General features: G+C 36.7%; 2 protein-coding genes across 4 annotated transcripts; one reads left to right on the top strand and one right to left on the bottom strand.

The window, feature by feature from the left end:
- The first annotated feature begins 2,399 nt into the window (after positions 1 to 2,399).
- On the top strand, positions 2,400 to 18,150 carry LOC104111302 (uncharacterized). Of its 2 annotated transcripts, XM_009620978.4 has the most exons (17): positions 2,400 to 2,974; positions 3,066 to 3,184; positions 3,562 to 3,607; positions 4,381 to 4,453; positions 4,539 to 4,596; positions 5,362 to 5,457; positions 5,749 to 5,866; positions 5,931 to 6,197; positions 6,959 to 7,060; positions 7,163 to 7,520; positions 7,612 to 7,725; positions 8,607 to 9,235; positions 9,336 to 9,532; positions 10,134 to 10,356; positions 11,210 to 11,329; positions 13,595 to 14,368; positions 14,903 to 18,150. In XM_009620978.4, the coding sequence occupies exons 1-17, from the start codon at positions 2,879 to 2,881 to the stop codon at positions 17,972 to 17,974; spliced, it is 6,462 nt and encodes a 2,153-aa protein (XP_009619273.1). In that variant the 5' UTR covers positions 2,400 to 2,878; the 3' UTR covers positions 17,975 to 18,150. The 2 variants fall into 2 exon arrangements, with proteins under 2 accessions (XP_009619273.1, XP_018631504.1); XM_018775988.3 differs by lacking the exon at positions 3,562 to 3,607.
- A 519-nt stretch (positions 18,151 to 18,669) lies between these two features.
- Positions 18,670 to 23,186, bottom strand: LOC104111301 (amino acid transporter AVT6A). Of its 2 annotated transcripts, none has more exons than XM_070195705.1 (6): positions 23,027 to 23,186; positions 21,722 to 22,246; positions 21,431 to 21,583; positions 21,011 to 21,214; positions 19,782 to 20,247; positions 18,670 to 19,092 (listed from the first exon to the last, which is right to left on the bottom strand). In XM_070195705.1, exons 2-6 carry the CDS (start codon positions 22,149 to 22,151, stop codon positions 18,954 to 18,956), a joined length of 1,392 nt encoding a protein of 463 aa, XP_070051806.1. In that variant the 5' UTR covers positions 22,152 to 22,246; positions 23,027 to 23,186; the 3' UTR covers positions 18,670 to 18,953. The 2 variants fall into 2 exon arrangements, with proteins under 2 accessions (XP_070051806.1, XP_009619272.1); XM_009620977.4 differs by lacking the exon at positions 23,027 to 23,186 and adding an exon at positions 22,573 to 22,907.
- Between the last annotated feature and the right edge of the window lie 1,591 nt (positions 23,187 to 24,777).

The raw sequence follows: 24,777 nt of genomic DNA, 5'->3' as shown, positions 1-24,777 counted from the left end.
TATTAGTTAACTAGTGCCTACAAAACACAAAATCACTGCTGTCAAGATTTCATCTTTGTCCCTCATCATTCAACAAATCTTTTTTTTGTTTGTTTCTTATATATGTTCAGATAATCACAAAAGGTACAATTATTCTAAGAATGTGAAGGACCCAACAATAGCCATGTACCCAACTTAAATTACGGCGGTGAATATCGCAAACATAACATATATATCAATGGTCTCGAGATTAGTTGGAGTTGAAACGTAAGTAGAACAGAGAGATGATAAATTTATATAGTACAACAGCATATAAATTAAAAATAAATTTCGTATAAATTTGATACATCTACAACATCATATAAATTTAAACTAAATTTTATACAACTAACTATATAATATACAACTTATTTATAAACTTATCTACAACTTTCATACATACTAAAAATAAATTTCATACAATTAATTATGAAGTATACACTTATTTACAACTTTCATATATTTTTTTTACTTGTTAAAATACATCTGCAACACCATACAACTTAAATATAATTTTCATACAAATTTTATACAATATGTCTTTTGTATATTTTGTATCTGATTTGTATATATTTTGTATGTGGTGTGTGCTTCTTCCTCTCTAAAATTCCAATCAAAACTTCCTCTCTTAATATAATTTTGATACATACCAATAACTTTGTGTAAAAAAGATAGTATTGCTCACTTAAATACAAATTTTATACAACTATTCATACATTATACAATTATTTTTCAACTTTCATACAACATTCAAATAAAAAAATATATATAACTACAACAAAATACAATTTACCTACAATTATACTACAACTTTAATTTACTACAATTTCATAAGTATATTGTATGTCATGTATTCTTCTTCTTCAAGTTTCAATATGAAATTCCGCCAAAATCAAATCTAATCTTTACCAAAACCCTCAAAATTGAGATATAAACTCCAAATAATATTCTCAATTATTTGCAACAACACCCAATCCAAACAAAATAATAATTTTTGAAAACCCAAATTTGAATTCAAAGCTTCAAAGCTTTTTAACGGCTGTCAATGGTGGAGAGTCAAATACCTTCAAAATTGATTGATTGACAATTTCAATTTAAACACCAACTGTGCAACACGAAAGGAAATTACTAAGTTAAAACTCTATAGTAAAACAATTGAAATACATTGATAAATTCTATTAAAAATATATACAACATGAAAGGATAAAAAATAGAGAACATCAGAGAACAAGAGATTGAGAAACAGAGAGAGACGGAGAGAGAGAGCGCGCAGGAGAGAGATATAGCGTTGGAGGGAGAGAATAAGGATGAAAAATAATTGATTCCTTATTCAATCCTAATATATAGGGATACTCATTTAATTGTTAAAATGTATATAATTTAATTAAATTGAAATTTGAGTAGGGAGGGTAATAAAGTTTCGAATAGTGTATAGGAAGGTAAAAGTAATTTTTTTCCTAGCTGGGTCCTTTGAAGTTGTTTGACACTATTTTATCCTTATTTAATTTTCATTAACATCTTTTAATAGTTCAAATTCCTATTACTCACATGTTAAAGTAGTCACATTATATTTTCTCTTTTTTTTTTTACATTATTACTTTTATTATTATTATTATTATTATTATTATTATTATTATTATTATTATTATTCACTATAATAATAATAACAATTAACTTAGTGTAATTATACAAATGGGTATGGGGAGGATAGTGTGTATGATGTCTTACCCTATCTTATAAAAATAGAGATGTTATTTCCGATAGACTTTCGGCTCAGAATAATTATTTTTCATCGTGACTAATATACAATCCACAATGAATATTCGATTTTTTATATCAAAGTGAATGTCATCATAAAAACCATAAGATATATAATAGTGTCGTTTTTATGTTATAATTTTTGACAACTCTTGTTCTAAATAACAAAATATTGTCAATTTTACATCTTAAAAAAAAAAACGAGCATTGTACGTACAAAGTTAAAGTCACAAAAGTTGTATACAAGCAAATAAATATGTCTTTTTTGTCATTTTTATTCGTTCCAAAACAATCATGTGATATATTAATAATAAGATCACGTTGCGTTTTAAAATTATAAAACGAGAGAATATGACATGCAAGTAGTTTCACGCTATCCTTATATTTTCTCTCTCTAAGGTTTGATTGTGTTTGACATTCACCTCAACACTCTCCAAAAAAAAATATATAAATTATACATGCCGCATTCATACTATCTGTAACAGTTAATAGTTCACAATTTTTTTTTCTAAAAAGATTATAAACTATAATATTGTAATTTGAGAATGTTTTTAATATTGGGAATTCTTATTTTTAACTCGTAAGAATGTTCAATTATAAGCTTGTATTATTTATGACAACGTAGAGTCAATCGGAAATTGTTAAAAAACGAAAAAGAGAAAAAGAAAGAAAGAGGGGTTATTGACGACAGCGAAGAAAGCACTGGTCGGAGTAAGCATAAAACCGGTCTACAGCTAAATTCCAATCAGCAGAGCAAGAAAAAATTGCAGAAAAGAACCGGTTGTAAAACACATTTTAAGCCGGTTCCCTTTTCTTCCTTTACCAAAAAAAAAAAAAGGAAAAAAAAGAAAGAAATCAGCAACAGACAGGACGATGCAGCAGAAATAAAAACAAGAAATATTGGTGTATCCATCTGGGAAAAAAGATCCCAATGATCAAATTAGAAGACGAAGAACAATTATTCAGTCGCCGTTGAATATTCAGAAACTTCGAAGTCTGTTTTTGCTTCCATCTGAATTGGGGATCACACAAAGTTACAAAGTGGACATATTTCTGTTGGATATGAAATCTGAAGTTCGTAATTGAGAAAAAAGAAGAAGAAATGAAGGCAGGGAGTGCAGCAAAGCTAATAGTTGACGCGTTGCTTCAGAGGTTCCTTCCACTTGCTAGACGTCGCATTGAAACCGCTCAAGCTCAGGTACTTTTTTAAAAAAATTGATAGGTATTTGTGCTTAATTTTGTTTTGACTTAGGTTTTGCAACTTTATCTGAAATTTGGGGAAAATACAGGATGGACAGTACCTTCGGCCATCTGATCCAGCATATGAGCAAGTACTGGATTCACTGGCCATGGTTGCACGTCACACACCTGTTCCTCTTCTCGAAGCCCTTCTAAGATGGAGAGAAAGGTGCACTTTTCCACTTACAATTCGTCCTAAGCATTGCACGTGGTTTTTGTTTATGTGTCAAGTTCAAGTGTATTTTTCATCGTTCGCTACCAATTCGAGCAAGTTCATTTAGGTGAAATAAATTTTGTACTTTGTACAGTTGTGCACTTGTGCTAGCAGATCCATTTGGTAAATATATATTGTTCAGTTGTTCCCCTTACATGTGCTGTATGAAGATGCCAACAGCTACTTTTTCATTTCAAAAAAATTCACATACATGATAAACCGTGATAGGTTATTCATTAGCTTTGTTAACAATTAATATAAATATTTTTTTCATTTTGGGACATCTCAAAATATTTGCCACCATTCCAATGATGTACTATGGTTGGTTGCAGTGAATCTCCCAAAGGTGCAAATGATGCATCAACATTTCAGAGAAAGGTTTGTTAATCTACCAACTCTCTAGTCCTGACTCCTAGCATTGAAGTATCAAACTGATTGTTCCTCTGCACTTCCATTTTCTGGTTGTTGAACAAGTTGGATGAAAATGACTTATCACATAATCTATGGAAAAGCAAAAGAATGGAACTATGGAAGCCACTTCTATTAATCACAGATGTCTGCCAAAATTACATCTGTGTTATACAGCCCTAACTATTTCCGGGTGAAATGGTTGTGCTCATGCTCTCACTTTTAGAGAAACCTAACTTTCCTAGTATAGAACCTCATGCAGTTGGGTCCCCTCAGGGACATCCAATAAAAATTGGTGCAACCCATGCAGTTGGCCTTGTAAAAAAAGAAAAAGAAACAGAAGCCCATGCAGCGAAGGAAGAAACTAGAAAGAGATTGCCCTTATAATATATGAAAATAAACCTGAACTATTCTAACTGAAGTATTTTTAATATGTAACACATTTTAACCTCAAATAGTAGAGTAACGACTAACGAGCATGAAGACATTACTGATGTATAATTTAGACCACTACTCATTTTGTGCCTAATGATACCAAAGTGGTACTATATCATAGGTATTTTACATGCGCTTTTTTATGGGCAAACTATACATGCATATATTCCTTTTTAAGTATGCGAATAAGTTTTGTATGGTTTAGCAACTTAAGTGGTCATATTTGCTTAAGCTCCTGAGTAAGTTCTTCCATGGTTCTTAGCATTTCTCACATCCTTATTAAAATAGTAAGTTCTGCTGTGGTTCAGCTTGCAGTGGAGTGCATCTTTTGCTCTGCATGTATTCGCTTTGTGGAGTGTTGTCCACAAGAAGGACTTACAGGTAGATTCACAGATTCAGCAGATCTACCTTTCTCTAGGGACCTAATCCACTGCTATTTGAGTTTAACGTGCTTTCCGAACTGCAGAGAAGCTTTGGATTGGAGTTGAAAATTTTGTATTCGATTGGCTAATAAATGCAGACAGGTCGGTTATAAAGCTGGTTCATAACTTATGGCACTCGGTTTATTGATTTTTCCAGAATAACAGTATAAGTTGTTGGCAACTGCTTTGGTCCACCTTTTTCGTTCGTTTCTCCTGTTGTGATTTATCCGTATTTACTAGAGCCATAAATGTAACTTCAGTATGCTTTTCATTCCTCTTCTTGTTTTTTTTTTTCCATTTTTTTCTTGTTTGCCATAACATATTCGAAGGACAATTTTTTTTCAAGACCTTGTCTTGTCCAACATTCTAGCAACATAATTTCCAACTTCTGCTGTATTGGAATTTACCATCCTTAAAAAAAAGTTCCTGGTTTTCATAGAGGGTATGACTGGCAAAGCACAATAATTCTATTGTATTGGTGTATTCTTCAAAAAATTCTTTTTTTGATAGGTTATTCTTCAAAAATTTCTATTGTATTGGAATAGTGAAGTAATTGAAGTGAATGTGTATAATATTTATTACCTTCCTCATTTGTATTAGACGTTTTGGTCTTAAATGGATTTCTGTAGGCCTTTCCATGTCGGATGTACTGATATTATCACTCTTGCATGATTGCTTCTATTTTGTACTTACCAAAAAACATTGCTTTTATTTTGTAGAAATATTTATTTGTTTCTATAGCTATTTAGACGGCTAAGAGAGATTATCTGATCAACTTTGATTTACTCATTCTCGACTCCGATGTCAAAGTATGAAGTAACGATAAACTTTGAAGTCTATATGCTGAGCCAATATTACCTGTTGCAGGGTTGTTAGCCAAGTTGAGTATCCTTCATTGGTTGATTTGCGGGGGCTTCTTCTGGACTTAGTTGCTCAACTCCTTGGTGCTCTATCACGGATCAGGTAAGTGAAGGGGACCCAACTTTTCATAGCTCAATCTTCAAACTCAATCACTTGATCCTTCGATAGTTACTCCTAAGAGAGCAAAGCGAGAAGAACTCTGTGCTTTACCCCTAAACGTGTTTCACGTGAAAAGTGACATGTTAATTCCATACAAGTGTGGTAAATCTTTACGCTGGAGACATTATAGAATTTGTAATTGTTGCAACAGACCATGATGATAAATAAGAATGTGACTTTCAGCGCCATGGTTAGTTTATATGAGTGTTAATGTTTCCCTTTATGTGTCAACAGATTTAGCTCAGTGACAGAGCGCTTTTTCATGGAACTCAATACTCGTCGTATAGATACTAGTGTTGCTCGAAGTGAAGCACTTAGTATTATAAATGGGATGCGCTATCTGAAGTTAGGGGTACGTGTTATTTGTACTTGCTGAATAAATATGCGTAGGAGTATCATAATGATATTATTTCCAGGTGAAGACAGAGGGTGGACTGAATGCTTCAGCTTCCTTTGTGGCTAAAGCAAACCCTCTGAATCGTGCTCCTCATAAACGGAAGAGTGAACTTCATCATGCCTTATGCAATATGCTATCAAACATCCTAGCACCTCTGGCAGATGGTGGCAAAGGTCAATGGCCTCCCTCAGGCGTAGATCCTGCACTAACTCTATGGTATGAAGCTGTGGCACGAATAAGGGTGCAGCTCATGCATTGGATGGATAAACAGAGCAAACATATCTCAGTAAGCATAGGAGGCCTTTTATAGAGCTTCCACTTGTCAGTATCATCTTTATTTGGTCATAAGATGTGAAAATGATCTTCTTTAGTAATACTTAAGGAAGAGTCTCAAAATTTAAAAGTTGTAGTTTGCTGTCAAACAGTACCTCAAGTTTGTTCTATATCAAAGTCAGTTGGTTTTCCACTTCCTGCTTGTTGACCAAGTTAGCTTCTTTATCATCCTTTTCTCCATAGAGCATGCAAGAATTCTTACATATTGGTTTTGGGGTCGGATTTGTCATTTGGTGTTGCTGTCTCATTTCTCGACTATTAGCAGATATTTTATATCGTTTGTGCCTACAATGTCATTTAAGCGCGTACAGGATTCATGGATTTAATCTTCTATTGTAGTATTCTGGTATTTTTGCAAGAAAAACTTGGAATCCAGGGAATAACAGGAACTTGTTTTACTTGTTTCCTTCAGTCAGCTCAATGGACTGTATAAATTGGCATCTAGAGATCAAACCATAGTGCTTACCACAATTATATACTAGCCATTAAGAAGTTACAATGGATAATGACCACCCAGCTTCATGTGGATTTAGTATGTGAAGAGCACATGCCCTCTCCGTTAGAAGGAACACCAGAATATAGTGAAGAGTCCTCCCATAAATGCTAATATTATGGTCATACCCCCCCCCCCCTTCCCAATGGTTGTAATTACTTATTTCTATGTTCTTAGACTGTTGGTAATTTCTCTAATTTGTATGTGCTTTGCAACCCCAGGTTGGCTATCCTTTAGTTACGCTTCTTCTGTGTCTTGGTGATCCGCATGTTTTTCTCAGTAACTTTGGTCCTCATATGGAGCAACTGTATAAGCATCTAAAGGTGAGTTATAATTAAAGTTTTTATTGGCAAAAAAGTGAAACCTTGTTGTGACTGCCTTTTTGTAGATTTTCCGCACACATATAATGTTGATCCTTTTCACAGGACAAGAACCACCGATTCATGGCCTTAGACTGCTTACATCGTGTGCTGCGATTCTACTTGAGTGTTCATGGTGATTCACAGCCTCCAAATCGTGTATGGGATTACCTAGACAGTGTGACATCACAACTCCTTACAGTTCTCAGAAAAGGCTTGCTTACACAGGATGTACAACATGATAAGCTCGTAGAATTCTGTGTGACTATTGCTGAACATAACATTGATTTTGCTATGAATCATATGATATTGGAGTTGCTCAAGCAAGACAGTCCAAGTGAAGCGAAAGTTATTGGTCTCCGTGCTTTGCTTGCCATTGTCATGTCTCCTACCAGTCAGCATGTTGGCTTGGAAATTCTCCATGGTAATGATAATGTACTTGGTCTCATTGGCATTATCTAATCATTTGGCATTTCTATTCTGGATTCATGACTTTCTTTTATCACATATGCCAGTTCGTGGCATTGGCCATTTCATCCCAAAAGTGAAGGCTGCAATTGAGTCAATTTTGAGATCTTGTCATAGGATGTATAGCCAGGCTCTTCTTACTTCTTCAAGGACCACCATAGGTAATTATCTATGGTACAAATAGCTTATACTCTTGAAGATTAATAGGTACTTGTGTATCTGTATGATAGTTTTAGCTGACATCTGAGAATTTAATTCAAGAATTTTGTACTTGTAATAAGACCAATTGATGTTGCTAGTATCAAAAATGGATACAGTCGATGCACCTTTCCCCTCAGTTTTGGTATCAATCGTGCTTCTTTCTTGTGGCTACTGACTATAATTTATAACATTCCTTATGGAAAAGGGGCGAGGATGAGGACTTTATCAAGCCCTTTTCCAGCCTTTTGTCTTGTAACAACTACTCAGCCATATATAATTTCTTGAGTCAGTTGAAGTTTCTGCATTGCTATTTCTTCTTTTAGGATTTCTACTCTATGCTGTTTACTGATTATCTATTTTATTTATTTGCCTGAGCAGCTTTTTAAACTTTTTTCTTCAGCATCAAGCTCTATGGCAGCTTGGATAAATATTTAATAATTTTAAGCTTGAAGTACTCTTCCTGTACTTTCATTTTGTAGTTCCATTAAACTGTATGATAATTGATATGTAGCACATGTTCAGTCTTCTTTTTCCATTTGACATATTAAACTTTCGTTATTCACTTCTAAAATTTACAACATTTATAGTCTTCCGTTCACCGGTGAATACTCTTTTGGCCCTGCTAGTTGCTGCTTGCCTTTATATCTGCTTTGTTCAATACTTGCTGTTTGAGATGTAATCTTGATTTACCACCCACATTTTTTGGGTTGCTACTTAATAAACTAGCCATCTTTACATTCCATTGATCTCCTAAATAGTATCTTTCATTTTGTTAGATTGAACTACCCTCTACATTGTCTGAAGTAGCGGTTTTATATATAAAACTCTTTTGATGGCCCAGATGCTGTAACAAAGGAGAAGTCTCAGGGATATCTATTCCGCTCAGTTCTGAAGTGCATACCATATCTGATTGAAGAAGTTGGCCGAAGTGATAAAATTACTGAGATAATACCTCAACATGGCATCAGCATTGATCCTGGTGTGCGTGAGGAAGCTGTACAGGTACTCAATCGGATCGTGAGATACCTGCCACATCGTCGCTTTTCAGTTATGAGAGGGATGGCAAACTTCATTTTACGCCTTCCCGATGAGTTCCCTCTTCTCATTCAAACTTCACTGGGGCGCCTTCTGGAGCTCATGCGTTTTTGGAGAGCTTGTCTAGCTGATGATAAGGTGGAGTCTGATGTTTCCGATGCAAAGCGTGTGCAGCGAACTGAGGGATTCAAGAAGTCTTCTTTCCATCACTCTCAAGAAACACTTGAATTTCGTGCTTCAGAGATAGATGCAGTTGGTCTTATATTCCTTAGTTCTGTGGATAGTCAGATCCGGCACACAGCACTGGAGTTACTGCGCTGTGTTCGTGCTTTAAGAAACGATATAAGGGAAGTCTCATTGCTTGAGCGATCAGATCAGATTTTGAAAAATGAAGCTGAGCCCATATTCATAATTGATGTTTTAGAAGAGCATGGGGTGGGCAGAATTCTCTTTCCCTTTTAATACATCCTGACATTCTTGTATTTTTCATTAGGAAGTTCAAGTGCATTTCTAGTAAGGATCTTTGCTTTTGCAGGATGATATTGTTCAGAGTTGCTACTGGGATTCGGGGCGTCCATTTGATTTGAGGCGAGAGTCTGATCCTGTACCACCTGATGTTACTCTCCAGTCTATGCTCTTTGAGATCCCGGATAAGAACAGATGGGCCCGCTGTCTTAGTGAGCTTGTCAAGTATGCAGCAGAGCTGTGTCCAAGTTCTGTTCAGGAAGCAAAGTAAGCAAGTTGTGGAAATTTAGACATCTGAAACACGTGAAAATGTGCAAAGCTTCCTTATTTAGTATGTCATTTATCTTTCGCGAGCACTTCTTGGTATATTTGGGGAAGTCAAAACGACCCTGTTGTGTAATGATTTGTGTGTAACGGTATTCCACCTACAACTACAATTTTGCAAATAGCCTAATGTAAAAAACTTAAAATGTAGCAAAATTCTCTATTTACCCTTAACTCACAAAGTAGTTTTTCCTTCTTTCTTCAGGAAAAGTATCTATGAATGCCCGTTATGTTAGGTGATAGTTTTCTCCTGACTTTTGGTATATGTTTATGCTGTGCATTGCTTGTTACTTGATGGATATCACAATTCTACCATGGCACATTCCCTGGGAAGTCCTTGTGTTGCATCCCTCCTTTATCATTCAGAAAATATTCTACCATGACACATGCCTTCCGTAGGGCTATTTTGGTCATTGTAAAAGAGATTGAATATTTGAAGTTCCATTTCTTGATCATCCATGCAATTCCTTATTTTAAAGTCTCAAACTTAAGTAATTCTGTGCAGAAAGCTTGAAGTTTCATGTTATGTTGATGTTGCTTGCAGATTGGAAGTTATTCAGCGTCTTGCTCATATCACACCTGCTGAGCTGGGAGGAAAGGCCCATCAGTCACAGGACACTGACAACAAGCTAGATCAATGGTTGATGTATGCTATGTTCGCATGCTCATGTCCACCTGATAGTAGAGAAGGTGGTGGCTCGGCTGCAATAAAAGAACTTTTTCACCTCATCTTCCCGTCCTTAAAGTCTGGTTCTGAAGCAAATATAGTGAGTAGCTACTACCAGAAATCTGTCATGGTAGCAAAGTTGTCATATTGCCTATGTGTTCATATCACTACATTTATATGTCGGTGTTATAAATTTATAGACAATCCCATGCTAACACGTAGGAGATTTGTAATGGCAGAAACACACGCATGACATTATTCTTGGAAACAGCCTCTCTATCCCTCCGGGTAGGGGTAAGATCTGCGTACATTCTACCCTCCCCAGACCCCACTTGTGGGATTTTACTGGGTTGTTTTTGTTGTTGTTGTTGTTGTTCACACATGGCATTATTGTGATTAACCTGGATTGATTTGTCTCTTACCTTTATTTTCACTGGGGATACTTGAGCATCCAAGCTCCAACTGTATATTTTGTTTTTAAAGTTATTAAGCCGCTACTTTTTGAATTTTTTTCTGATATATAGCCATTAATGACTTGCTTAGAACAAATACCTTGATGCTGGAACTTTGAAGAGTGTCAAAATCAAGATTTAATTGGTAAGCACTGGAAGAATTTTCGTGGGAATGGTGGGCTGAGATCGCTTATATCCAATATTAAGGGTTTTCTTATAATCCTTGAGCCGGTCCCTATTTGACAGAGCCATACTGATAAGCCTCATGTGCACATCAAATGCTGTAGTATTGGTACTTATCGAAATAAGTTATTTGGATCTTTTATTGTCCGATTTTTTAAAATTAAATATAAGAGCCCAAGAAACTATGTTATAGATAAGTTCTTCTTTTTTTCCATAAAGAAATATTTGCATGTTTGGGAAGATTAAAAGGGGTGAAATAAAACTCTTCATTGAATTGGTGTCCATGTGTTAAATGGCTTTTTCTTTTGCTTGTTTTAGCATACCGCTACAATGGCTCTAGGGCACTCCCATCTTGAAATATGCGAGGTAATGTTTAGTGAGCTTGCATCTTTCATTGACGAGGTCTCTCTGGAGACAGAAGCGAAACCAAAATGGAAGGTAATCTTTTCAAACATTTTCTTGTCATTGCACTTCTCTTTTTGTGTTCACTTGCTTTACATATAATGTCAGTAACTATGTGATCATCCTTTCCTTTTTGTTTCTTCAGATGGATTGAGCAAAATGATGTTTTATCCATTTTATGTACTAATAAGTATGGGAGTTTTTTCATGTGTGTGTGCTAGTATTAAGACATTTAAAAGTTTAACTCCTTATGGTTCTAATACTACAGTAAGAACGATCTGGCATACAGTGTTGTAGAAAAACTTGAAATGGTCAGCAAGGAGATGATATTGTTAAGAAACAACAATTTAAGAAACAACAACAATTAACTAGGGTTTTAATCCTAAGCTAGTTGGAGTCGACATATTCATTTCACTCTTTTTGGACCCATTTTATTCCAATATTTAATATTTGGGTGTTCTCTAACACTAGAGGTTCTAACTTATAAAAGAAATGCTAAGGTTCTCTACATGTTTTACTGACATCCATATATCTAAACAGACATAAAGGCTCCTAGCAACATTGGGCCTAATGTAAGCATACCTCAAAACTGAGCTTTAATTCCAACTAGTCAGTGTCTCCTACATGGATCTTTTGCTTCCAATTTGTCTTATTTTCTCTGAAAGATTGTAGGTCTTTTGAGATAACTTCCTTCCATGAGATTTTAGGTCTACTTTGTCCTGGTTCACACTTACGGGAGGACACATTTGGAGGTCTATGTAGGACATTTACGAACCATCTGAAGCAACCTTCTCTTACTTTATCCTCTATGTGTGCTACTAGAGGATTAAATGAGATTATGTCGCTTGAGATGGTCATATCTTTTATGAACTTCCAAAGGCATCTGTCTATAGGTGTGAAAACCATGATGATTGACAGATAATATCGTTAAGAAACACATTTGTCAAAAAAAATATCGTTAAGAACTATCAAAAAATTTTGTTCAATGGAAATCACGAAGAATTTGGAGTAAAGCAAAGCCAGAATTTACTTATGGAATAGCTTACTTGATAATTTTTTTTACATATAGAACAAGTTAGACTATGCAAGTATTCCAAAACCAGAGTTCTTTCCCTTGTTTTGTTTTTTCTTTTCCCTCTATTGCTTTTGGGCCAGGAAAGAGAACAGTTATTTTGAGTCGTCATGAGCTCTTTGCTTTTTCAGTTGTAGAGTTGTGCTTGAAATAAGCCTAATTGAAATGCCAGGTTAATTTTTTTTTTTTTGCTTGTAGGTATGTTAATAGTTGCGCATAGCTGATGACGTTCTTGTATACTAGCATCTTACTCTGTTCATAAAATTTCAACAATTTTTTACTATTGATGTTAAGCAAGAAGGAAATGAGATGTCAAAGTCATGTGTTGTAAAACTATACTACAGTTTACAGACACATATATTACATCCAGTGTTGTGAAGAGCGTGAAGCGAGGAAAAGCGACAAGCCACTTTTCGCTTAAAGCGAGAAGCGAAGCGCTCGCTTTTTTGAAGTGAAGTGGAATTTTAAAAAAAAATTAAAATAAATACTGCATAGACAACACATGTAACTGTAAGCAAATGTTCAATACTTCAATGTAAAAACTAAAGAGTAGCATCAATTAAAGTACAAAATGAGCATCCTATTCTTCTACAAGATTAAATGAAATGAAAAAAATGGCAGTAAGTATACAAAAAAATGGCAGTAACTGAAACGAAAAAAATTGGGAAGCATTTCGCTGCAATTTATCACTGAAACAGTGAAAGAAGAAGATGAAGAAGAGAATGAGAAAAAGAACTGAAGGGGAAAAAAAAATTGCCAGCATTTCGCTGCTATTTTGGGATTGAAACAGTGAAAGAAAAAGAAGAAAAAGGAGGAGGAGGAGGAGGAGGAAGAAATCACATACCTGGGCTTGAACTTGATAAACTTTTTAAATTTTTAACGTTGGCAGCCCTTAATATGTAGAAGCGCTCGCTTCTGTCGCTTTTACGCTTCTCGCTTTTTTTGCAGAAGCGCTCGCTTTATTCAACCTGCTACGCTTCACATCACAGAAGCGCCCGAGGTCTCGCTTCGCGCTTTAAGCGCTGTAGCGAGCGCTTTTCACAACACTGATCACATGCGTATGAGATTTCCTAGTTTCAGCAAGGGATGAAACTTGCTGAAACTGCAGCTATATAGTCCTTTGAAATACCCCATGCCAAAGCTTGTACATTGCTGATTCTCTCTGTCATTATCAGTACAAATTCTGTGCTCTGGATCTTTTTAGTAGAATTTCAGTTGTTTTATTGCAGAGCCAAAGGTCCCGTCGAGAAGAACTTCGTGTCCACATTGCAAATATATACCGCACAGTAGCTGAAAACATCTGGCCTGGAATGCTTAGTAGGAAGCCTGTTTTCCGCCTACATTATTTGAAGTTCATTGAAGAAACAACCAGGCAGATATTAACGGCGTCTGCTGAGAGTTTCCACGAGATGCAACCACTCCGTTATGCACTTGCTTCTGTACTGAGATCTCTGGCCCCTGAATTTGTTGAGTCAAAATCGGAGAAATTTGATATTAGGACTAGGAAGCGGCTTTTTGATCTTCTGCTCTCCTGGAGCGACGATGCTGGCAATACATGGAATCAGGATGGTGTTAATGATTATCGACGCGAAGTAGAACGATACAAATCTACTCAGCACTCTCGATCAAAAGATTCTATAGACAAACTCACATTTGATAAAGAACTGAATGAACAGGTAGAAGCCATCCAATGGGCTTCCATGAATGCAATGGCTTCACTGTTGTATGGACCCTGCTTTGATGACAATGCAAGAAAGATGAGTGGCCGGGTAATATCTTGGATAAACAGTCTATTCATTGAGCCTGCACCAAGGGCTCCCTTTGGTTATTCACCTGCTGATCCAAGAACTCCATCTTATTCAAAGTACACTGGTGAAGTTGGCAGAGGACCAACTGGTCGTGATAGGCATAGAGGAGGCCATCTTCGAGTTTCACTTGCAAAATTAGCTTTAAGAAATCTTCTTATAACAAATTTGGACTTGTTTCCTGCTTGCATTGATCAGGTGCTTCTTTTTCCTACAGCTTGTAGGAAGTTCATGGTGCAATTCATTCATTTATTATACACCACATTTGTTTTTGCTGAAGCTTTTATAAGATCAATAAGTTCCATAATCATATTCACCTTCTGAAAAATGAATTTTATGTGACTTGTCAATATTGTGGGTGGGGTGTGTATAGTTTCGTGATTTTATGTGCTATACAATCCCCCAGCTGTTTTAGGAGGTAAACCGCTTTAGTAGGTTAATAATATTCACGGAACTTTTTGTTGGAAAATGAGTTGCCTCTGTTTCTTTTGAGAAAATGGAAATGAGTTGCCTCTGTTGTCCTTTCTCTTTAATTGGTACAGCACTGGCATTCTTATATTATTTTTATTGTTTCTCTTTTTAGCATCAGTGAATACAGTTCAACATTCAAATCCTTTTACTTTAATTTTTTTGACATGGAGCAAGTTATATCACTTTTCTTGCCCTAGGCAGATGTTTAGCATATACGTTGTTATACCTTTGAATTACTTATTAAGTCTTTCTTTGTTACAGTGCTACTACTCTGATGCTGCAATTGCAGATGGCTACTTCAGCGTGCTAGCTGAAGTCTACATGCGTCAAGAGATTCCAAAATGTGAAATACAGAGACTTTTAAGCCTGATCCTCTACAAGGTGGTGGATCCTTCCAGACAGATTCGTGATGATGCCCTTCAAATGCTTGAGACGCTTTCTATCCGTGAATGGGCTGATGATGGGATGGAGGGTTCAGGAAGCTACAGAGCTGCTGTTGTTGGGAACCTTCCAGACTCATATCAACAGTTCCAATACAAACTCTCTTGCAAACTTGCTAAAGATCATCCTGAACTGAGCCAGTTGCTTTGTGAAGAAATTATGCAGAGGCAGCTTGATGCTGTTGATATAATTGCACAGCATCAAGTCCTCACCTGCATGGCTCCATGGATCGAGAATCTCAATTTCTGGAAACTCAAGGACTCTGGCTGGAGTGAGAGATTATTGAAAAGTCTCTATTATGTGACATGGCGACATGGTGATCAGTTTCCTGATGAAATTGAAAAGCTTTGGAGCACAATTGCTAGCAAGCCCAGGAACATAAGTCCAGTTTTAGACTTTTTGATTGCAAAAGGGATTGAAGATTGTGATTCAAATGCTTCAGCTGAAATAAGTGGTGCATTTGCTACATATTTCTCTGTTGCTAAAAGGGTTGGTTTATACTTGGCTCGTATCTGCCCCCAACGTACTATTGATCACCTGGTTTATCAACTGGCTCAGCGTATGCTTGAAGATAACATAGAGCCTCTGAGGCCCAGTGCAAACAGAGGAGATGGTAATGGAAGCTTCGTATTGGAATTTTCTCAGGGGCCATCTGTGGCTCAAGTTGCATCAGTTGTAGACAGTCAACCTCACATGTCACCTTTATTAGTTCGTGGATCCCTTGATGGTCCTCTAAGAAACACAAGTGGGAGCTTGAGCTGGAGAACAGCAGCAGTTGGAGGCAGAAGTGCGTCGGGCCCCTTGAGTCCTATGCCTCCTGAGATGAATATTGTTCCTTTAACAACTGGTCGGTCTGGCCAACTTCTTCCATCACTGGTGAACATGTCAGGGCCATTAATGGGAGTACGGAGTTCAACAGGAAGCCTGCGAAGTCGCCATGTCTCTCGAGACAGTGGAGACTATCACATTGATACTCCAAAATCTGGGGAAGAAGGGTTGCACTTGGCGGCTGGAACACATGCTGTTAATGCAAAAGAACTTCAATCAGCATTGCAAGGTCATCAGCAGCACTTGCTCACTCATGCAGACATAGCCTTGATTTTACTTGCTGAAATTGCTTATGAGAATGATGAAGATTTCCGAGAGCATTTACCTTTGCTCTTTCATGTCACTTTCGTCTCCATGGATAGTTCAGAGGATATTGTTTTGGAGCATTGTCAGCATCTTCTTGTTAATCTATTATATTCCCTTGCTGGGCGTCACTTGGAGCTGTATGATGTTGAAAATAGTGATGGAGAGAACAAGCAGCAAGTAGTGAGCTTGATAAAGTATGTTCAATCTAAGCGAGGTAGCATGATGTGGGAGAACGAGGACCCTACGGTTGTGAGAACAGAACTGCCAAGTGCCGCACTCTTGTCTGCTCTAGTGCAGAGTATGGTGGATGCTATCTTCTTCCAAGGAGATCTACGGGAAACTTGGGGAGCAGAGGCACTGAAATGGGCTATGGAAGGCACATCTAGACACCTGGCATGCCGCTCGCACCAGATCTACCGTGCTCTGCGGCCTAATGTAACTAATGATGCTTGTGTATGTCTGCTACGTTGCCTTCACAGGTGCTTGAGTAATCCAGTACCAGCTGTTCTAGGATTTGTTATGGAGATCTTGTTGACATTACAGGTGATGGTGGAGAACATGGAGCCAGAAAAGGTGATATTATATCCCCAGCTTTTTTGGGGTTGTGTTGCCATGATGCATACAGACTTCGTTCATGTGTATTGTCAGGTGCTGGAGCTCTTTTGTCGTGTAATTGATCGTTTATCATTCCGAGATAGAACTACTGAGAACGTGCTTCTTTCAAGCATGCCCCGGGATGAGCTCGATTCAACTGTTAGTGACAGTTCTGACTTCCAGCGTCTGGAATCACGGAATGCTTGTGAGCCATCACCCTCCAATGCAAAGGTGCCAGTCTTTGAAGGTGTGCAGCCACTGGTTCTTAAAGGGCTTATGTCAACTGTCAGTCATGGTGTTTCCATTGAAGTTCTATCAAGGATCACTGTGCCTTCGTGTGATTCCATCTTTGGTGATACAGAAACACGCCTACTAATGCACATCACAGGCTTACTTCCCTGGCTCTGCTTACAGCTTAGCCAGGATGCAGTGGTCGGTCCTGCTTCACCACTCCATCACAATTATCAAAAGGCGTGCTCTGTTGCAACCAATATAGCCGTGTGGTGTCGAGCTAAATCAATTGATGAATTGGCTGCTGTGTTCATGGCTTACTCCCGAGGTGAGATCAAAAGTATAGACAACCTTCTAGCTTGTGTTTCACCATTACTGTGCAATGAATGGTTCCCCAAGCACTCGGCTCTAGCATTTGGGCACCTCCTACGTCTTCTTGAGAAGGGACCAGTTGAATATCAGCGTGTCATACTTCTTATGCTGAAGGCATTGCTTCAGCATACTCCAATGGATGCTGCTCAGAGTCCACATATGTATGCAATTGTATCTCAGTTGGTAGAGAGCACTTTGTGTTGGGAGGCACTTAGTGTATTGGAAGCCCTCTTGCAAAGCTGTAGCTTACCTGGATCACATCCGCATGAGCTGGCACATTTTGAGAGTGGACTTGCTGGCGCTGAAGAGAAGATTCTTGCACCTCAAACCTCATTTAAGGCTCGTAGTGGGCCATTGCAGTTCGCTATGGGCTTTGGACTTGGAGCTGGTTCTACACCAGTTTCCCAACCGAATGCATCTGAATCGGGTTTATCGGCCAGAGAGTTGGCACTGCAAAACACGAGGCTGATGCTAGGGAGAGTGCTTGATAGTTGTGCACTTGGGAGAAGGAGAGATTACAGAAGATTGGTTCCTTTTGTAACAAGTACTGGGAACCTATAGAAATCTATTTTGCACATTATTTTGGTAGAACAAAGTTTGAAGATCCAGGGATTGGCTTTGTAAATATGTGTAGTCCTTGTTTCACTATGTAGAATTAGTTCAGTTACTATATTCAGAATGCACCAAGCTCCCTCGTGTAAAACATCGATTTTTATCAGCTATAGCTTTTGCCTCTAGTCAATTAGTCAATTTTTATATATTTCAATTAGTCTAGCAAGGTTCTGCTAATTACTTTGGTTTTGCATCTAATCTATCAAATGACAAATTATGCTTCACCACTGAAATGGTTTTGCAGATCCTTCAAAAATCGTTCTATTGGAAGTGCAACCCACTTGAATTCCTTCAGAAGATGAAGTTTTTATGCCTGCCAAGGGAACATAACAAGAGAATGAAAATCGCCCATTGGATGCATGTTAAAAGATAGTAACTATTATAACAAACGGTTGACAGGGTTTCATTCACTCCTCTCACCATAAAAAATCTCCTATGAAAGAAAAGCACTGTCAGCAAAAAAAAATGAAAGAGTACAAATAGGCTGAATTGCAAATACCAGCCAACTACATAGACCTGTCTATCGGACGAGGAGATCCATAAAGGAAGAAAAGGACCAGCATGTGAAAATTACATCAAAGCCAACCAAGGAAAAAGAATACACAAAAGAATCAACATACATCATACAGAGAACTGAAGCAATATCCAAGTTGAACTTGCTGTTTTTGCATTCAGTTGACACATCATATATGTAAGACAAACTGCTACTGGACAGTGTACAAGAATATCGAGCCATGTTTTAATACATGTTGAGCAAAGCACTCAAATATTGATTTTTAGCAGTATTTATACACTTATTAAAATGCGACTCCAGCAGCTTCAAAGAAAAGCACCATTCCCGAACCAGTATCATCCCGCCTTCGCCCGATCTTCACAAAGGAGTACAACTAATACTTCCACTTCCTCTGTTGCACAGGCACACGAGAAATTACTCACGCGGTGATGAATTCTTTTTAATCAAGGCATAGGCATCGCTATATATGGCCACCAGGTTCGAAAAGACAGCAAGGACAATCATAAAAATACATAAGATCCTGTCCCTCTTAGTTGATATGCCGTACCGATCCCTGAAACAGAAATACAAACAATTCAATAAATGCTTATCTGATTTGCCATACATCTGGTAGAAGAGGATGGTGGGCTTTGGAAAACACGGAGAAGAAAATCTATTGCAAATATAAATATATCTGATTCCGTAGATCATATAGTTCTGAATGTAAAAACAGCAAGTTCTTTAATCCTTCAATTGTATCAGTGATTGAAGCTAGTTGTCAAGATGTTGCAGAATCATCCTTTAATTGTATTTAACCGTGAGATATCCAAGAACCTCCATATTTACTACCACAGAATTCACAGATGTGACCTTTCTCTTAACCATGACCTCTTTCTATTCACAAATGCAAAAACACTTGGATCACAAAATATTCTTAGCCTTTTGACCAACTCTTCTCCCATACAAGTTAGATGTCTGTGATGTTAGTCTCACATTTCGCTATTTATAAAGGGAGAGAAGGTGGATAACAAAATATTCTTAGCTTAATGGCTTTCTTGACTGGAGGGCAGAGTAAAAATGTGACCACCAAAATTTATGAAGGGCAAATGCAGGCCAACGAATGCGCCAACAATGATTTTCCTCGGTTCCCGTTCCCATAAAACTCAGTGCTTGCAACAAGTCAAGCTATTATCCAAGTTTTGGATTTGCAAAGCATCAGTTAAGTAATACTTGAAATAAATTGTCAAACAGAAATGTGATTACCTGAGTGTAATAGCAGCAGGAAATATGAACCCAATGCAAACAGCAGCAGTTGCGCCAGTGAATTGGAAAGCATCCCAGATGCTTGGGATGAAATTCGCCCCCAAAAAGATGATGGCAATAAGCCCACTGCTTAAAAATGTAAACCTCGAATTGTCCAAGGTTAGAGGCCTCGCAGAGGGAAAGAGAAGGCCGTCCAAGTTAAGCCGCAGTGGGTAGAAAACAATGGGAAAGACAAGCATAAGGTGAGCAACATAGCTGACACGCACAACATCATTAAGCAAGGAGCCAAATGGAATTCCAAGATCAGCATCAAAGTTGGCCAGCACATCATCAAGAGTCGCATCGCCAAATAGTAGAAATCCAAAAAGGCTTGTCAACACATACACACTTGAGCAAAGAGCTAGCGCACTTTGCACCACCGCTCTGATCTGCCTGCCGTCTTCAAGTTCATTTTCTATGGAGTGGACTGCAGATGTACATTTTTTAGTCTAATATTTTGTGGCAGGTCGTAAGATGGATGTACAGTTAACTTTCCATTAACAACTGCATCGTCCAGATTGACAAGCATGCACATCAAGGAAGAAAATTCACATAGGATATTGAAATAAGTCAAATAGAGATAATATATGAAGTGGAGTAGATGGTTGAAAGTACTATATAGAGGCCAAAGTAGTTATAAGTAGGATCATTTAAGCTAATAGGAATTCTTGATGGTTTCGATACCATTCATAGATACAGATCAAATCAAGGGCGATAGACTAACATACAAAAGTATGAGAATAAAATCATAATGCAAGGATCAATGACCTTGAGAGATGATATATTCGAGTAATTCTTTTGATCGATATGATATACTTGAGTAATTCAGATGGTAATCATCAGCTAATGCACCACATAACCAGAAGTTTTGCATTAATAGTACTTTCAATATGATAAAACATTTTGCACTTAAAAGTGCTATATGAGATATGCAAGACTCCTTCTACTTAGAAGTCTGAAAGTATAAGATAAGAATAAAAAAGCTACGGAAAGTATGTACCAAAGATTAATGAAGAGCAATTACTACAGACTTAACATAAATGTTTCTACCTTTAATATTTGGTTGAAACTTGAAACTATGTGTACCTTTCTTATCATAAAGTATTAGCAGTTCATCCTTCATTACTCAAATATCAGCCAAAAACAAACAAACAGCAACATCTTAGAAAAAGATATAATTGGGCTATTACCATTATAGTGACAGATGTATGCAGTGACAAGTACAGGAACGACAGTGAAGAGATTGAGGAATGATGTAAGATCATAAAAATCGGGAAGCAATCTGGGCATAAGAATAGATCCATTTATCAGCTTGAATACGGTGATTCCCACAGTCACGACCAGGAATACAACAGCCAAGGCAACTGACAATGCGGATGTATATCTCAATGAATCTGTAATACCAAAATGAGGAACTTAATATCGCCATATTTTGCACTTAAAATACAAAGAGATGGCACTACTGATATTGAGATTATTGCTGTACAGAAAAACTTCTATTTAAAGGAAAAAGGACGTACAAACTTATATATGGGAAATAAAAATAGCATGAAAGGATTGTATAACTAAATATACTTTGAAAAGCTTATACATCTCCGGGAAAGGATTACCTATACGCTTTAAGCAAGCCAACGGTGCAAATACGCCAAGGGTGGTGACAAGAAGAACAAAGAATCGTCCATTCCACCAATGAACTCCAAACCAACCTTCCAGGACACCAGCATGGTGGGTTCCACTTGAAGTTGTTCCGGAGAGAACATCACCTTTAAAACGAGAATATAAAGAGTGAGTGTAACAATCATCATGGAATTAAAGGAGGGTAACAAAGCAGTAAACTTGGTACTCATGAAAACTAAGTCTATAAGGCGTTGGTAATCAATTAAGTAATAGTTCACACCTACCTATGATAATCATGTATACAACAAGAACACCAATATTATTAACTAGTACACATATTTGAAGCAACATCTTCCCATATTTTCCAAAAGCATCGCCCATAAGACCTCCATAAGAAACTGATTTTGAAGTCCTACTAAACCTGATTAACAACTCAATCGAAGCTTCTGTAAGGAAAGCCATCAAGATGATCATAACAATCCCAGGAATGAGTCCCAACACCTTCATAGTCGCGGGCAAGGCCATAATTCCAGCACCGACAATTGTGGTTGATAAATTAAACACAGCCCCACTAAAAGAAGCCCCATTAAACTCATCAAATCCGCCATCTTCCTGGTGCTTGGTAGGCAATAATGGTGATTGCTCATCAACCACTGCTTGTTTGCTCTTTCTTGGTTTCTTCTCTTTTACAGGTTTAATGCTTCCAATTGTCATGTTTCAATTCTGCAGTTCCTATAGCGGAAAACTAGAAACTTTACCAACTATATGTACAGACCACCTTACACTTTTTGGTCCCTTTAGAAAAAAATCTGCACATAGCACTTAACAAGTATCAGTCTTAAGATTCTAATATCCATTTCTGAGATTTCAAACATTCTAAAACAATAATTAAACCAGTGAAACAATTATTAGGGAAAAGTCCAATTATTTACATAAGTTAAAGAGTCAAAACTAAATCCTTCTAACTACAATTAAGCCCACTAAGTGGCCATCAATAGTTTCAACAACAAAACAATACTGTATCAATTTTTTTAAAACCAATTAGGAGGTAAGCAATAGGCATAATTAAATAAAGCTTCTCCAAAGCAGAATCTATTCAGTTTGCTTTAAAGCGTACAGATTACTAAAATCATACCTGAAATGGATTGAAATAACTAAAAAGCAGGAGGCTTTGAGATAAATCTTCTTTTACAAAATTGAAGAATAAATCAAGAACCCAGAATGGAATAAATAAATAAAAAATCAGCAGCCACCTAGAAAAATATTGAAGACCAAGAACCACAGGGTCTAGATAAAATGAATTAACTTTTATGGGTTTCGTGTGTTAATATACGAAAGAAAGAAGCAGAGAGGGAAGAAGGAGAAAGCTTCACGCAATGAATTGTTGAAAAATTTCTAATTCATACAAACAAACAGTTTCATTGACTACTACTTCGACAAGAAAATAGAAAAGTCGGCCTTTGATTAATTCTTATCTTGGAAAAAGATAAAAGAAAAGGTATGGCCTTGTCAGCAATTTTCAAGAAATGAGTTTTTTTCTTCTTTTACATACATTTTTCCCATGTAAGGCAGTGGGATAAAGGCGATACCTTTATGTTTTTTTAATTTTATTTTCCAATAGAAGGATAGTAAAATGACGTCCTTGTTAATGGGTTTTCTGCCCTTCAAATTTGTAAAGCTTAAGATTACTGGTTGCTGTCGAAGATACAGAAGGAAAAGGTTTGTGTGTCATTGGTTTTATAATGGAGATTTTTTTTCGACACTAAATTGTGTCCAATTGTTGATTTCATTTGATTGAGTTGGATATTTGTCTTCTCATGGTAACTACTTACTACGCCTTATCAACTCCAACTACTCTCAACACTTAATTTTTAACATCTGAGAAAAGACTAAAGAGAATACTTATCGGTGTCAAATTTATTTAAATCCCTGACCTGACTTGACCTCAAATAAGAATAAGAATTTACAAGAATAGCAGTTGCCTACTCCTGACTTTATAATTCACACGTGTGGAAAAGTCTTTTGACGTACATAGTACTTGGTTAGGTGGATCGGTATTACACGCACTCGTTTTTCTATTCACATAAAATGTCTAATTAAACATAGTAGTAGCAAAAAAGACATGCCCAAATGTCTCTATAGTCTATACTACTCGAATTATTTACTTTATCCTCAATTATAATTTAAAATAATCTATATTCTTCTGGTTAGCGAATAGTCTCGTATTTGTCTTGCTATTTATGAAGCTCATGCGCAAAATGGGTAGATTTTATTTATAAATACTTTGAAAAAGAAGGTTCAAATTTATCCAATATAATTTTGGTTATGATTTAAAGTCCTTAACTGTCATACATATTTTGGGAAGGATAAATACGATATTTTTCTAGCTAGAGATAATATTAGACTAAGTATAATGTAGGACAATTGTTCATAATCAACGAGCAAATTTGACCTTTTTCATATTAAAATAAAATAAAATAAGACGAGGTTGGAATTGGGACTTTAATTTGTATCTACCGCAGTTGTCCTTTAGGAAACACAAAAGCCAAATACTATAATCTACTATGCTATTTCCCAAAGACTTTATATCCACGGGTAAAATTGATTATTGACATGTGGTCGTTTGATGAATTGACATGTGTAAGCAAAGACGATCGAGTAAGATATGAGTCAGCAAAAGATTGGTATCGGTTATGAACACGTGACCAGTACTGGGTTAGTTTTGAGGACAGCAAAATCGAGGACGAAGATTTGAAAGGAATACATCGGTTGGGAAACACTACATTCAATGAGCAGTTGTTTCAAAGAATCTTATCATTTATATCCAGTTGTTATGTAGCCATCAAGAGGGTTTTATTCTCATTAAAGAAGAACTTGATTTATGAATCTTGTCTCCCTGAATATAGCTATAAATAGAACTTGTATCCATAGTAAAACATGAAATATTCTATACACACAAGCTAAATTTGTTCTTATTCTATCAATCTACTTGCTTTCTATCAAACTAGCCATTGGAAATTAGCCGTTATATAGCCGTTGGAGCAATACCTATATAAACATTATTTTTGAAGAGATAAAGACATACTTTCTAACATAACTTTCTGAATCATCTTCTTCCTTCTATATGCTGGGTTTCTTTCTTGAATTTTCTACTAGTTATGTTTCTAGTTTTATAACTGGAAGAGCTTGTTGAATCCTGGGAGATACGCCTAATTTTATTTATCACTGTGTGGGCGAAATATCTTTAAGGACAGTGTCTTTGATACGACTCAAGTTAATTCTTTTTTCCATAACCAATATTTTTCCAACAATCTTAAGGATATTTCACACTTTGTTCTTA

The sequence above is a fragment of the Nicotiana tomentosiformis genome, chromosome 2 (assembly GCF_000390325.3).
Source record: "Nicotiana tomentosiformis chromosome 2, ASM39032v3, whole genome shotgun sequence".
Classification (NCBI taxonomy): domain Eukaryota; kingdom Viridiplantae; phylum Streptophyta; class Magnoliopsida; order Solanales; family Solanaceae; genus Nicotiana; species Nicotiana tomentosiformis.
Note: the sequence above shows the minus strand (reverse complement) of the source record. Positions and strands in the feature narration are given on the sequence as shown.

What these genes read in the sequence shown, in the direction of transcription:
- LOC104111301 (XM_070195705.1), bottom strand. Translation starts at nt 22,151, where the DNA reads ATGACAATTGGAAGCATTAAACCTGTAAAAGAGAAGAAACCAAGAAAG. An exon ending in GGCTTGCTTAAAGCGTATAG is followed by an intron (nt 21,215 to 21,430) that starts GTAATCCTTTCC and finishes TTGGTATTACAG; the next exon opens with ATTCATTGAGATATACATCC. An exon ending in ATACATCTGTCACTATAATG is followed by an intron (nt 20,248 to 21,010) that starts GTAATAGCCCAA and finishes GTACATCTGCAG; the next exon opens with TCCACTCCATAGAAAATGAA.
- LOC104111302 (XM_009620978.4), top strand. Translation starts at nt 2,879, where the DNA reads ATGAAGGCAGGGAGTGCAGCAAAGCTAATAGTTGACGCGTTGCTTCAG. An exon ending in CATCAACATTTCAGAGAAAG is followed by an intron (nt 3,608 to 4,380) that starts GTTTGTTAATCT and finishes GCTGTGGTTCAG; the next exon opens with CTTGCAGTGGAGTGCATCTT. An exon ending in AACAGAGCAAACATATCTCA is followed by an intron (nt 6,198 to 6,958) that starts GTAAGCATAGGA and finishes TTGCAACCCCAG; the next exon opens with GTTGGCTATCCTTTAGTTAC.